This window comes from Artemia franciscana, chromosome 17 (assembly GCF_032884065.1).
Source record: "Artemia franciscana chromosome 17, ASM3288406v1, whole genome shotgun sequence".
In the NCBI taxonomy this organism is placed as follows: Eukaryota; Metazoa; Arthropoda; class Branchiopoda; order Anostraca; family Artemiidae; genus Artemia; species Artemia franciscana.
The window spans coordinates 11314699-11330653 of NC_088879.1; the positions used below are offsets into that span (position 1 = coordinate 11314699).

Consider the following 15955-nt stretch of genomic DNA (forward strand, 5'->3'; position numbering starts at 1 on the left):
GGTGGTGGCGTCAAGCGGCTTGACGCTGCAGTGAGTTTTTAGTAGTAAGAGCAGTAATTTTGTAAGGGTAAGCAAGTGTAATTTATTATTAAGGCTATACAGAGCAAAATTTTCTTTTCATAGCACAGGAAAGGGCAGTCCATAACAATGTTATAGTATACCTTATGGGAAAACGATAAAAATTAGTTTATAGAAACTATCATTTGAGTAATTCGGACGCTTTGGGGGATCTCTGTTGTACTACACACTTTGATTGACAAACTCAGCAATGAAAGGGAGGTCAAAATACAAATTCTCAAAAGCTTTTGATGATAACTAGTCCCAAGGGAGAACTTACTAACGGAGCATTTGTCGTTTAAACGGTCAGTCGACGCTGAGGCTCGCAAAATGATTTTTAAGGAACTGCATGGCTTAAAACCAAAAATTAGAATTACGTGAATGAGAGTTAAGAGTAGGCGTTAGTGTAGGAGGAGTTGGAGTAGAGTTAGGAGTAAGAGTAAAGTAGGAGTAACCTCAACAATCAAACCCTGAAAACCTCATTAAGTTTTGTTGAACCCCAAGGTTCGTTCTTTTAGTGTCGAACGGACTTGGCCATCGTTTCCCGGTAGGCTAGACTAGGGTTTATTCCAATAATTACAGATAAAAAGAGGATAGCCGACAAAAGAACCGATTTAAATCTTGATTCCCGGATTGCATCTCTGGATAAGTGCCAGGTCCTAGCCATTCAAATAAAACAGAGAAGAAAAAAACAACAGAGCTAATTTTTATTATGAAAATTTGTTTTTAAAGAAGCCATTCTTGGAGCCATTCTTAAAATATCTACAAATCCGTGGCAGAAATAAAACAACAGAATATGAACAAATCAAGGTTAAGCATTAAAGGTTTCGCTGATCAGAATTTGACGATCTTCGACCCCGACCAACATCACTAATGCATACCCAATCACCTTCCACATTCCTTTTCCAAAGACTAACCTGAAATCAAATTTAAAATCCAATTATAAAAGAGAAATGTGGCATATCATTACAGGAACAGCAGTAAAGCCTGTCAGACGATCATCAGCTTAAGGAAATGAAAAACTGCAGTTAAGAAAATTTAAGAAAAATGATTTTGCTCCCGCCCACAATAAAACTAGAAGTCACATTGCCAAAGAGGCGTTAATCAAAGAAAATTTTGGGGGAATCGAAATCATTTTCTTTTTTTTATTATTTTCTTTTCCAGCGAAAACATCAAAAAGGAAATTTCTCAGAATCTATTTCCTTAAGTGGCGCCTATGCACCTTATCGCCTTTCTTAACAGTAAACAACTTCAAAGTTTCCTCAGATATAAGAAAAATAGGTAAACATAGTAAAATTTCAAACATAGAAATATATTTCTTACGAAGGGGATTTTTTCTTACTCTTTTCCCCTTTATTCGAATTCTTTATGCACTAAGCCTCCTCCACCGCTCCTTTTTTCCTAAAATCATTCAATCAAAACTATGAGAAAGCCATTTAGCCAAAAAAAATAAAAATGCAAATTTTGTTTTAATTATTCATCTGCGGAGAGCCAAAATCAAAACATGCATTAATTCAAAAACGTTCAGAAATTAAATGAAAAAAAAGTTTTTTTAACTGAAAGTAAGGAGCGACATTAAAACTTAAAACGAACAGAAATTACTTCGCATACGAAAGGGACTGGTCCCTCCTCAACGCCGCGCTCTTTACCCTGAAGTTTTTTACTGTTTTAAAAAGTAGAGTTTAGAGAAAGTGTCAAACTTTAGTGTAAAGAGCGGGGCATTGAGGAGGGACCAGCCCCTTTCTTATGCGAAGTAAGTTCTGTTCGTTTTTAAGTTTTAATGTCGCTGCTTACTTTCGGTTAAAAAAAACTTTTTTTTATTTAATCCAATCCAAAAATGCAAAGCTTACACGAAAAAAAAATATATACTCTAAATACTTGTAACATCTAATTGCTCAATATAATAAGCACGTACCTAGCCGAGTGGTTAGAACACTAGACTTGAAATTCTTTGTCCTTGAGGACAGGGGTTCGAGTCCTGGTTTCGCTGGTTATTTGGCTAGGAAGTGGCTTTATTCTGTAAGCTCAGCCAGGTACTGGAGCAAATGCTCCAGTACCTGGAGAAATCTGGGAAAAGTAAACAGGAAGGATGTGCGAAAGCACAGGATGGCTGGCCCCAACCCCTCATTGAACTTCCTGGATGAAGGGACATGAAACGGAGATCAACACCACCGGTAGGAACTGTGAAGTCCAGTACCATATTCTTTACCTTACTTGTAGCATTTACCGATAGAAAAAAGATCAAGTTTCAGGCTCGAATCCATATCCCTCTAATTAATTATCCATAATACGCTCTACCGGCTAAACTAGTAGGGCTTTGTTGGCAAGTTTTACACCTTTAGCATGTTTAAATATTAAAATAAACGAATTTTCTCTAGAGTTTATGGACACAACCAATTACTGGATCAAGAAATGTATGTAACTAAAATACTTGATCTTTAAAGGACATTTACTTATTGAAAAAAACTCATCGAAATTTATTATTCTTAATAAGAGCTAAATCTAGTAACTAATCATTTGAGCAGATATGACCATTCACTTCGATTTCAATTAATTTTGAATATGTGTATCAACTCTGTATTTGTATTTATATGTAATATATATTATGGACGCAAGAGCGATTGTGCTATACACATTTGCTATTAGTTGTCAATTGAATCTGAGTTTACAAGATAGAATGGAGGCGTTAGATGCTGAAATTCAGCTTTTTATTTATTCCAGAGGTTTATATTAATATTTTTAACATTATTACATGTTTTTGTAGAGTCTAGATGTTCTCTAATTAAAATCCGGCACATTGATTTCGATGTACTGCCAGACTCTTTGTGGACAGCCTTAAATCCGCACCGCAAGTAAAATGAATTTAGGCTATAAATTTCTACAGTTAACTCTCCAGTGTTCACTGTTATTCTTTCTTTCTTTAACTGAAATAATTTGATTTTTTTCTTATTTATTCTTTTTCAATTTATTTTCTTATTTTTTATAAAAATAAAATTATTTTAAAATATTTTTTTCTCATTAAATTTCTACTGAAATTATTTTTTTTCTTTTTTTAATATGATAGTGATTTATTTCAGTAATTCACTTACAGTAACAGACCCAATGCCAATTTAATAATATTTTCAAGCCATTTCGCGCTTCCTCTTAATTCAATTGTTAAAAAAAAGATAATGCTTAGTGCTTCTATCGATGGAGCGATATTTAACCCATCCTTGATGGTAATATCAAAAACGTGTGCCATCAGCGCAATATTTACAAACATTATCAACCTTTATTTTGGCACAGATTCAAGCCTGGTGATGATTACTTGAAAAATTTTCCTGATAGTTCTTCGCAAATAGCCTACTGACAATTCTATCAGCATTTTCATTCATACTTGGGTTGCGTTCATACTAATGAATGCCATATTCTAGAAGCGGTATAAATGTTGTAAACCAAACTTAATCAGTCATCCTTAAATCGAATTAATCGGTTAAATCGGTCAACATACATTGATTGGATTAGTCTAGTGAACATTGACTGGATTAAAAAGAGTTGTCAGCACACAGGAAGAAGTAACGGTCGGAAAAGGTATTCAGGTCGCAGACTTTGACTATTGTAAAGAAATTGAAATCGCTGAGGATCACCAACTGAAAGCCCAAATGATGACGGACAAAGTTGCATACTACCAGGCAATGGTAGGACTAATAATGAACCCAACAAAGACCAAAGTGATGTGTTCCAGTTCACAGAATCTCTTCTATATCCCCAAACGGCAACAGCGTTGAGCATGTTAGAGAATTTGCCTACCTTGGATCCTTTTTTCGGTTTGGAGGGGAGATCTGATCAGAAATTGAAAGGCGTATTCGTCTAGCCTCTGCCGGCTTTTCTCAGCTCAATATATCACTGGAAGTGTCGGAGCATAAGTCTCACAACAAAAATTAGAGTCTAAAAGGTGATCGACAGAGGTATTCTTCTATATGTTTGCGAAACATGGGTTGTCAAAGTTCGAAGTAGTAGTAATTTAGATGTCTTTGATCACGATTGTATTCGTCTTATTCTACGCCTCCAGCGCCGTGAACGATTATCCAACAAGGGGATCCGGGAGCGCTATAAATAACAGCACCCAGTCTCGGAAATTGTACAAAGACGACGGCTCCTGCGACTGGGGTATTGTTAGCGCTGTGAAGATCACAGATGCATATCTAGGTCCACTATTGGGTCAAAGGCGCTTGAAAATTGGAAATTTCGACCTGGAGGCCAGAAGAAAAATTGATGGTTAGTGATGAAAACACTAAGAGGCTTCTGCCTCTTCGGTCCACTCTGGGACAGTAACTGGCTTTACCATGTCGAAACCGTTGCATATAACCGTACCTCATGAAAAACTTATATTTGAAAAATTATGGATGCCGAGCGAGACCGAGCAGGGTCTAGTTCCCGTCGAAAGTAAAGTAAATAAAACGTACCCCGTTAGCACCACAAGATACAGCAAGAATTTGGCCAGTGATCAACTCATCTTACCTACCAAACTAAATCATTAAATCAATTTAAGGTTTCATCGACAAAATCGAGCAAATAAGTCAAACATACATCGTTAATGCGACAAGATGCAGGCCATCAACAAATTTACTAATCCAACTCCAACATTAAATTGGTGTCATCATTAAGTCAAATTAATCGGTTTAATTACTTAAATCGGCCAAACATACCTTGTTATCACCACAAGAGACAGCAAGAATGTCGCCAGTGATCGACCAGCTTACATGCCAAACTACATCATTGAATCGGTTTAAGACCTGCGAGTTCCAAGTTGCAGAGGACCCATCATTCGTCCAAATCATAACACTTTGGTCCTATAAAAAAGTAAAGTAAAGAAGAAAAACAACAGTACAACAGTAAAGAACAACAGTACAACAGAAGAACGTACAACAGTAAAGAAGACCGAGCTTGAAGTAAACTAATGTTCGGTATAATCAAGCAAGATATCCGAAATTTCCTTCTCCTAAGTTTTGTATTACACCAAAACGCTAACATATGATATAAGACAATTATTTCAAAAATCGTTATCTCAAGTCGCGAAGGATTAAATTCAAATTCCAGGGTCAATAAATAAAATATAATAAAAATATAAATGTAATAATAATAAATATAACAATACATAATTGGTACACGCGCTATACATGTTTTGTAGTTATTCGGTTATTTTTTTCCCTTCATTTTTTTTAATGTCCCTTTAAATATATTTTACTTTTATACATCTATATATATATATATATATAATATATATATATATATATATAGCAACTAAATCAGCAACCGGAAGACAAGGCAGGAGCAGGCTAGGAAACAGACAAGGAGTGCGAAATTTTGGGCGGGTGTGAATTTTAGGAAAAATGTGTTTCCCCATGGGAATTTCACTTATTTATACTCACCTTCCAAAATAACAGAAAAGAAAATTTCAAACAGCACACTAATTTTCACAATTAATGAGTAATTTTTAGATAGTCTAGGTTTATTTGCTTCAACAACATATTATGTCACAAATAATGTTCAATACATGTATATACGTTATGCACTTTAGCAAATGAGTGAAATGAAACAACAATTTGTTGGGTGATCCTCCAAACCTCTTACCCGGTTTTCGTCAAAACGTTAGCTTTTCAGTATATCTTAGCTTGGTCAATATATCATTTACTTCCTTTTGTCCCAGAACTTTCCAATGAAAATCTTTGTGGATCGGATCTTTCTGCATTTATGTACAAGAAACAAAAATATATAGTACCTGAATACAAGAAAAAAGGTAGAAGTCAACACAGTCCCCTAGTCCAAACTTTAATATTGAAATTTAAAACAAAATAATAACAATGTTTTCGAGTTATACCGAGTCTAGTACAGTAGCTTTCTTACGTCACAGTAACGGCAAAAGCAGCATTGTCGGACTATTAGGAGCTTCTGAAACATAAAATTTCCAAACAGAGCTTGAAATTAAGCCGAAAACGGGTACTCGCATATTACTGCCCAGACATTCAAATATAACTTGAGCTTTAAAAAGATATATGCCTTCTCTCAAGGTCGTATCCTGGGGAGGTATTTTACCGTGTTTGATGCCCCCCCCCCCTCAACCCGGTTTTTTGTTTCCGACTCGTAAAACGTAATAAAAATGCATATAAACAAATTTTGATGCATTTTAAAAGTTTTTTGTACTTTTAAAAGCACTACTCTAGAGTATTGTCACGAACACTCCACGGAGAGCGTAAAACTTAAAGAGAGAAAAAAGACAACAACAAAAAACACGGAAAATAGGCAAATCACATGGAAATTATAGAAGAAATCTTGGAAACATTTTTTTTTCCTTGAAGGGGTAAACAAAAATAAAACTTGACATAAAAGTAGAGTCCCATAAACTCGTAGGATAAAAAAAAACGACACTGAAAAAAAAATGGAATTTATAAAAAATAAAAAAAAGTTGAATATAAAATATAATTAGTTCAGTCACTTGTTGCAGAACAATAATGCAATTCCTGCAACTGAAAATTTTGGGTACTAGCAGTTTAAGAATTACGGTCAAGCCGCATTGAATAATGCTATTTTTGCACGTTATAATACCAATGCGTTTACATGCCGAAAGATGAAAACGCCCTTAAATCGTTGCTGGGTTGAATACTGAAAATGAGGAAATAATTCTTGCACAACTCTCCGAGGCTAAAAACGAAGTAAGGTCTTGTTAGTCTCAGTATTTATATGTGGATTGAAGAAAATGGCCCACTTCGTAGGCCTTTTAGGTATCAAAAAGCCGGCTTTGCCGACTCGACCTCTACTCGCTTGGTCCTTTAACCCTTGCAAGCTTGTTATTATGACGTCGCACTTAAAAGTTGCGACTTGGCGCTCAGTCAGAGTAGCAATAATTGTAGATATAGATATTTGTTGTTTTTATTTCTTGGTTTTGGAATTCATTTTATTTTAGGTTGTCTTAGTTTTATCGTTGTTTTCTTGGCAGTGAAGACGCCTTGTTTCATACAGGCGAAATATTCACACTTTAGTTTTGTCTTTTTCTTCTACTGGCCGCAGTCCCGCTTGCTTTCTTCGTCGGAAGAGTTTTCTTTCCCTTTGTGTTTTTTAAGATTTCTCTTCCAGAGAAAAAATGTCCTTCCCTTTTTTCCTGAGTTTATTGGACCCGATAAGGTTAAATAGATAAGTTTCAGTTCCAAGTGACCCTCTCGTTTATAAATGTATATCCCCCCTGTGCCCCCCGGCGTCAATTTCGTCAGTCGACAAACATGACGTGAGTCGACAAACAACTTCATGACGGCATAATGCTCAATCCTTATAATGACGTCAGTCGACACACAACCATGACGTCAGTCAACAGACACACACAAACAACTTATTTTTATATATATAGATAGCGAGTAAAGAGACAGACAAAAAAAGCGAAGATCTTTAAATCATAGATAGAAAAACTAGGTCGATTTTAAGTAGAAAAAGCGATTAGAAAAAAACAAGTGCATTTACCTGCGAACAGCTAGCAATCAAAGGTTTCTCAATTCCAAAAGATGGCGCCCAAGCCACGTCCCTGACCCAATCAAGATGGCCCTCTAACTTTGTCTCAGGAATCCATTGATCATTCTCTTCTCTGCAAAGAAATAATCATTTCTATAGCCATCAAGATACAGGTGGATAGGTCCACGTGAAACCCATACAAAATTCGATACTTGTATGATAAACCCCCTACCGCTCAAGTTGTTCATTTATTGACGCATTGTAAAGCCGGTTTTTTTCGTTAGTTTCTTTCAGCTTAGGGTGAAACAAGACAAAGAGAAGTGACAGAATAGATGGAAAATATATAATTTGGACTATATATTTGCACATTAGAGGGAGTGGGGGTAAAGTATTTGGACAGTGTGAAGTTAGAAAACAATTCTTACTACATGATATGCAGAATAATTGCACCTAACACATGAGGTATGCAGACCCGCTATAGTTTACCCTCACCCCCCTAACGTGCAAATATATGACCAAATTTTGTTACAGAAGTATTATATCTTTATCTTACTTTGGTATATTTTATTAGGATTAAGCGTCAGAGAAACATATTAGAAAAATATTAGGTAAGGGGTGTATCATACAAGTACCCAAAATTCAGTTTACCTCAAATCCAACCCAAAAAAAATTCAATAAAATAAATCAGGCAAAACTTAACCCATACACAACTGAACACAAACAAAACTCAACGTAAATAGTCATTAGGAATTCAATAAGCGTTTAATCTGTAAGAAGCATGCATAACTACACACTAGGAACTACCTTAACCCAGGGACTTTCCCTTCTCTGGAAACTTTCTGATATAATGCTTTAAAATGCATGATAACATAGAAAACACGGGCCCAAGGAATAGTTGGTTTTTTATTTTATAAGGTGTTGTATACCCACAGAACACTACCATACGTAAATGACAGCTAAACTAAATCAAAAGCAATAAATTTTTCCGAAACATAACTTTTTGCACCTTAATGACCAACGACATAAAGACAAGGAATTGTGCTCCCGTTAATAAAACTCCGAAAACACTTGAACACAAATAAATATTTACGTTCAAAATAATTTAAATAAACGTTATTGATATGAAACACACATTTATTTAAGGACTAAAAGCGTAAGAGTGAAGGAACAATAATCAATGTCCCATTGATGGTTGTAAATCAATAAACTACTCCATAAACTAATGGATTTGAAAAAAAAAATAATTAAGGAATGAATTTTGAATTTTGCCCTTTCTTACCCAAGGTGACATAAAAATTGTACTGCATAATCCCGCATCCATGAGTTAAGGGGACAAATGACCAAAAAAGGGGAAGCTAATTATTGCACAGTAATAATAGCTGTTAATGTAACTAATAGTAGGAATTCAGACGCAGCCATGGTAGGAGAAGCCTAAACACGATTTTGGAATTTTATCTTGCAATATTAGCCACAGATTTGAAATCATAATCCTCAGAAATCTGTAACTAACTTTAAAAAAAGAAAGAAAAAGAAAATACCTCCAAATAACAATGACATTATCACAACCTCCAGTGACAAAGCGCTTTGGGGCGATGACAACCTCTTTAGCTGACATCAAACCATCGATATTGCTCGTTGGAACAGACGGTGCCCAACTAATCGCATTGCATCCAATCTAAAAAATTTTATAAAGATTTCAATAACGCAAATATCGCAATGAATTTAAATGATAAAAATATAGATATACTATAGTTTATATAAAAGTATAAACTAACGCGTAGCGATTAACTACGTAAACATTCCTAAAGGCATCCTAGATTAAAAAAAAACTACATAAATATCTCTAGAAGTATCCTCGACTATTTAAAATAATAACATAGAAAAATAAGTAAATTAAAAGACTATCACCTTCTCCCAAATACCCCCAGGGTAACAACCACCATCCAAATACAACTCCATCCACTCCACCCCTTCAACCAGCTCCTTCTTCCAGCCTTATAATCAACTCACCCCCCCCCCCTGAAAAAAACAAAACCAAAAAAATAACTAATTCCCCAATAAAGACTCTTTTAATCTACTTCTAAACTGTGGGAGGTGAAGGAAAAAGGCAAGTTATACTTTCTTGAGCTGTTTGGCACCATACTTTTCCATCAGAAGACCATCAGTCTTCTAATTTTAGACATTCGATCTAACTAATTTGCGGCCCTTAAATTGCGTTATTTTTGTTTAAAAAAATCAATAGGGCATTTTTTTAACACAAGGACAGAACGCATTCCTCACAAACCCATTTTTAAGTGATTTCCATATTAATAAGCTTACTTGGTTAAACTATTTCCCACTTCCTTTGCATTTTTTTTTGCCTATAAAATGAATACTAGATTGACCATTCTAAAGCAAAATATAAAAACAAGTTTTTCAACTGAAAATAATGAGCGAAAAATTAACGACAAAACTAATAAAATTAATCCATATGCGAAGGGGTTATTTGTATTGTATGAATATAATGAAAACCCCCAAAAGGCAAAAGTGTTATTTGTATTTTAAAAACTATAGTAAAAACTAAATAGACCACTTAGGTTAATGGTTTGGTTTATTGAATTTCCTTTTTTATGCTTTTGAAAGAAAAAAGACTTAAATGGTAGAAAATAGATTAAAAAATAACGATATTAATGATTAGACATAATCATTTGGAGTAGATCAAGTTCAGACAAGTAACTGTCAGAATTCACACTCTCGAGTGAATCGACTAAAACCATGCGTTTTAACTGATTCATTGCTGATTATTCCTCCGCCTTCCTTTTTATTTATTTGGAGGCCGCGACTATCGAAACTGAATAACTGTATATGAACTCAATCAACGGCTATGGAGGATACTTATCCTATCATTATATTATTATACATTATTGTTATTATTATCATTACTATTATTTCAATATTAATTAATATTATTATTACTATCATTATTATTATGTATTATATTTTTATAAAATATGAAAATATAAGACATGCCCTTTACTTTTACCAAAATGATATACAAAAATAATGCGCACTGCAGATCAAATAATTAGTAATAATTAGTAATAATAGTAATAATTATTAATTAACTATTAATTAATTAACTATTAATTAACTATTAATTAACTAATTAAAATTTACTAATAATAGTAAATAATAGTAATAATTAGCACCATAATTAGTGACACGCTGCAATTTTTGCTAAGATGTTCTCAAAGGAAAAAATTAGTAGGGCAATGAATCTTCAATCAAATTTTGAACCTTCTTATCTAAATTGCCCTACAACAATATATTATTGTTATTGATAGGCATAAAGAATAAAAAAACTAGCATCGTCAGTCGGGTATCAAAAGGTCTTATCTCAATAATTATAAATTTTCAGAAGAACAAACAAAAAACCTCATAACTTTTTGTTTCCCCTCCGATAACAAGGGTGGATTGATATTATTACAATCAATGCATATCAATCTGTTTTTGTTCTATAGTTACCAGGGGGGAAATAAAAAAGTTGTGAGGTTTTTTTTTATTGCTTTTCTGAAAATTTACAATTACGGAGATACGACCTTTTGACCTTACGATCTTTTATAAACATCAAAGTTGAAAACGTATTAAATTTAAAAAAAAGGAAAGGCAAAGTCACTGGCAAAAACATACATTATGAGCATTATCAACCAAAAAACAGCACAACTTTTTTATTTCCCCTCCGGTAACAAAAACGTATTAATATGTAAAATCAATGCATACCAATCTCTTTTTTTACAGTCATCAGAGGAGAAAAAAAGTTGTGAGGTTTTTTTATTGCTTTTCTGAAAATTTACAATTACGGAGATACGACCTTTTGACCTTACAATCTTTTGTAAACATCAAAGTTGAAAACGTATTAGATTAAAAAAAAAAAAGAAAGGCAAAGTCACTGGCAAAGACATACATTATGAGTATTATCAACCAAAAAAACCGCTCAACTTTCTTATTTCTCCTCCGGTAATAAAAACGTATTGATATGTAAAATTAATGCTTATCTATCTTTTTTTTTTACAGTTATCAGAGGAGAAAAAAAAGTTATGAGGTTTTTTAATGGTTTTTCTGAAAATTTGCAATTATAGAGGTACGACCTTTTGTTACAAATACAGAAGAGAGAATAATGAGGACGTTTTTTTTTTTCAAGAAAGGGAACAGACAAAAACTATTTAAGTATTTCATCCCTATATCTAAGGGCCGTCTTCAACGAAGAAATAATAAACAATAACACACTTACAATAAAAGTTCTTGGTTAAAAATCCATTTTTTACAATAGCCTAGGCATCATTATCTCTTACCAAAAAATTCAGCCAAGACTGTGTGATAAAAGCTAACATTTTACAAGCTAAAAAGGTTCATTCATTTTACTAACTGTATTTATTAAAAATTGGAATAAATATTTATTGCGATGTTTGCCTTCTCTGCAGCTAATCTTGTAGTTCTTTTGGAATTGGGCTTGTTTTTATTGGTTCCTATTTTTTGTTTTATTTTGTATTAGATTACTTTCTATAATTAATTTTGTGTACATAGGGTTGAGTGTGTATTCACCCAAGTCTTTATTTAGGGATGTATTATTATTTAGGTTTCGTTTGATTGTGTTGCGAGAGCAACACTTTGGTTTTGTCTCGTTTTTTTTTTCTATGCCGCCGATCTCGGCTTATTCCTGGAAACTGGTAAGGGTCTAACCTGTGCGGTTTTTGCGGAAAGTGTGGACCTCAGGCCGGATTGATAAGTATGGCATTACATTTTGGAAAGCTCCGCAGAACTCTTGCCTGGGGACAAAAAGGATGGCTTTTGCTTGTCCACGAGCCAGAGACTATGGTGTGCGAAGTGAAGTGGAGTTGTATAGCCTATGTCAGAGAGGACTATCTGAAGTTATGCAGCCAAGCTTTCGTTTCATCAAACCATGTTTCTGCTTTCGAGTGGAAAGCTCCGTTCTAGCAGGCAAGCAGGCAGGCACCAGTTTCAAATTGAAGATGGACTAAAATCTATAAGTGTTAAATATATGCGACAGTTACCCTGCCCCACAGCCAATATATCTTATTTGAGTGATAAATAGAAAAATTTAGAGAAGCAAAAAAGCGGCATTTTCCCACGGGTCCGAAAGTGCTGCCATCTATTGTTAATCATTCGATTTTTCGGACTTGGGATTGCGGTAGAGAAATGGTTTCAGGTGTGCCTAATAAACTTTAAAAGTTCTCTTATTGCTAAAGAAATTGGAGCTTATTCTCTGCTCCTTCCTAAGTGGTGAAGTTAGAAAGTTGGCCTAAGGCAAAAAAAAAGCAACTTTAGAACTAAGACAGATAGAATTTTTTTTCGACAGGAGTCGATACCTCTTGATGAGCTGATCAAAGTATATGTCATCCATTTTTTGGTACATAAACTCCTTCATGAGGTATACTAGTTAGAAAGTTTCAAGGGGTTGACAACTTCAGTAGTAAGTTATACACTGAAACCAAAATTAGGCCGATACAAATTGTGAGACATGTAGAGGACTTGTAAGCAACAGTCGGCTGTTAGGTCATAATCACCTTCGGCAATTAGGGATTAGCAACTTTTGCTAGTTGGTGTATTTATTATTTTTTTCCAGTGTATCTGATGGTAAAACCAATTTGGTTCCAGTGGTAAGACATGTAGGGGACTTGTAAGTAATAATCGTCTGTTAGGCTACAATCATCTTCAGTGAAGAGGGGTTTTTAACTTTTGCTAGTTGGTGCAGCCTACCCATACTCACTGTAACCTAGAATTAAGTGTTTACGCAACGGGTACAAACAAAAACGTAAAACAACGAGACAGTTTCGTAATAATTAATAGTGTCATCTATGGTATTTTGATCCTGAAAAGTTACGGCCGAAAAGTTACGGATAGCTTTATAATACCAACTAGATGATATTAAGATACTGTTTCAAGTTTTCATCCGTCACGATGTCTATGATTGATAAGGATAACGTTCAACTGGCTGCAAAGTCAATTTAGTCCCTTCTTTCGGTATTATCGATAGCTCGTGATGAGCTGATAAAAAATATGTCATAGTAGTTTCTTCACAATTAATAGTGTCATTTATTGTATTTTGATCCTGAAAAGTTACAGATAGCTTTATAATACCAACTGGATTATATAAGATATTGTTCTAAGCTTTCATCCGTCACGATGTCTACGATTGAAAAGGATAAAGTTCAACTGGCTGCAAAGTCAATTTAGTCCCTTCTTTCGATATTCTTTTGTTATTGTTGTTTTTTCAACGCTGAGGAATAGCCTCTGATCATGTGATTACTGATCGTGTTCTTCTTTGAACATAACATTTTAAAAGCTTTGATAGGCTGACAACTTCAGCGTTTAACCGATAACAGAGGAACAAAACCAAAGTGTTGCAACACTTTATTCGGCGAAGCCTGACAAAGGTTGCCGCAACACTTCACATTGCTCAGGCAACGTAGGTCTAAGTTCAATTGCCTCGCGGACAGTTTGTTTGATTCCTAGGTCATTGCTAATTAGAATTGTTTCATCAAATAGAACATAATGGTTTGGATTTTCAAAAATATGATTGCTTAAAGCTGAATCGAAAGATACGGAGCTATTTTTAGATTTTAATGCTTTTTCAATACTTTCTTTGTGTTGCTGTAATCTTGTTCCTAAATTTTGGTGGGTTCGACCAATGTAATAATTTCCACAACTATATGATATTTGATACGCCCCTCTTAGACGAGTAACTGGGGTTTTATCCATTATTACCTTTTGTTACCCGACTATGGAGATACTATGTGATACAATGTAGATACTATGCGACTATGTGAGGTTTGGGGAAAGTTTTTAAAAGTTAATATTTTATATCAAAGCAAAGGACACATTAGAAAGCATACATTAGATTATATTTTATATACATTATACTTTTATGCAGTGAGACTGAATAAAACACCAAAGTTGAAAACGTATATAGACCTGAAAAAGCAAAGACATACTTACATTATGAGCATTATCAATTTTCTTCTCCAGCCACTCTCCAGTGTTAGTTGCGGTGAGGATTGAGACACAGCCATCGGAGCTGGCACATGCCAGAATTAGACCATAATCAACAGGTGCCCAACAGACAGAATTAACTGCAACAGAAATTGTCATTTAATCTAATTTGAATCCTAGGGCAGCATAGAGGCCAAAAAAAAAATTGGCACGTTTTTTATTTTACAGCTGCAGTAGTAAATCCCTATCATATCAGGGAACTAATAAATTCCTGTAATATCAGCGAATTAATAAATCCCAGCCATATAAGAGAATTAACAGATACCTGTCGTATCAAAATGTTTGGAGAGCCCATTCTCAATCGTCCTTTTAAAAAATATTCCTCATTAGCGAAACTTTTTCACATTATAAATAACTGACATCATTTCAGGTTATATAACAGTTTAATTCCTTTAGTAAAAAAATCCAAACAAATAGACATGCGTCCGCAAAAAACCTTTCGAAAAAAATACAAAACTCCAGTTTTTAAATAGGGATTCGAAATCACAGTTCGTGGTAACAAACAAAAAACGAAATAGTTAGATCAAATAAATCGCATTTTTATGCTGATTTTAAATATATAAGTTTCATCTAGTTTAGTTTTACCCATCAAAAGTTAGGAGCCTGAGAAAATTTGCCTTATTTTAGAAAATAGGTGGAAACACCCCCTAAAAGTCATTGAATCTTAACGAAAATCACACCATCAAATTCAACGAATCAGAAAACCATATTGTTGAAGTTTCAAGCTCCTATCTACACCAATGGGAAATTTTGTATTTTTTGCTAGAAGACAGATCACAGATGCGTGTTTATTTGTTTTTTGTTGTTGTTTTTGTTTCCCAGGGGTGATCGTATCGCCCCAGTGGTCCAACAATGTCATGTGAGGGCTCATTGCAACGGAAGTTAAAATTTCTAGTGAGAGGGGCCAACCCCCTCATATACGTAACAAAAACACACAAATATAGAAGTTCGTTACGTAAGTTAATTCGTAAGTTACGTATATTTATTATTAATAAAAAAGTTCGTAAAAAAATAAAAAAGTTCTAGTTGCCTATTTAAGTAACCAAAAATTGGAAGGCAACTAGGCCTCCTCCCCTACCCCTTCTTTTTATCAAAATTATGAGAAGGCCATTTAGCCAAAAAAAAAATTATATGCAAATTTCGTTTTAATTATTCATGTGCAGTGAGCCAAAATCGAAACATTCATTAATTCAAAAACGTTCAGAAGTTAAATATAAAAGAAGTTTTTTCAACTGCAAGAAAGGAGCGACCTCAAAACTGAAAACGACTCCGTATTTGAAAGGGGTTGTCCCCTCCTCAAAGCCTCGCTCTTTACACTAAAGTTTTTATTATTTTAAAAAGTAGAGTTGTGAGAAAGAGTCAAACTTTA

General features: G+C 34.2%; 1 protein-coding gene across 1 annotated transcript in view; it reads right to left on the minus strand.

The window, feature by feature from the left end:
• Positions 1–749: 749 nt before the first annotated feature.
• The window catches only part of LOC136037845 (protein SEC13 homolog), a 38604-nt gene continuing 23398 nt past the window's right edge, over positions 750–15955 (minus strand). The window contains exons 5-9 of the mRNA XM_065720689.1: positions 14533–14666; positions 9075–9211; positions 7549–7669; positions 4746–4889; positions 750–974 (exon numbers count right to left, since the gene is read on the minus strand). Of these exons, the coding sequence (XP_065576761.1) occupies positions 876–974; positions 4746–4889; positions 7549–7669; positions 9075–9211; positions 14533–14666 (635 nt within the window). The 3' untranslated portion in view covers positions 750–875. The remainder of the gene's footprint in view (positions 975–4745; positions 4890–7548; positions 7670–9074; positions 9212–14532; positions 14667–15955) is intronic.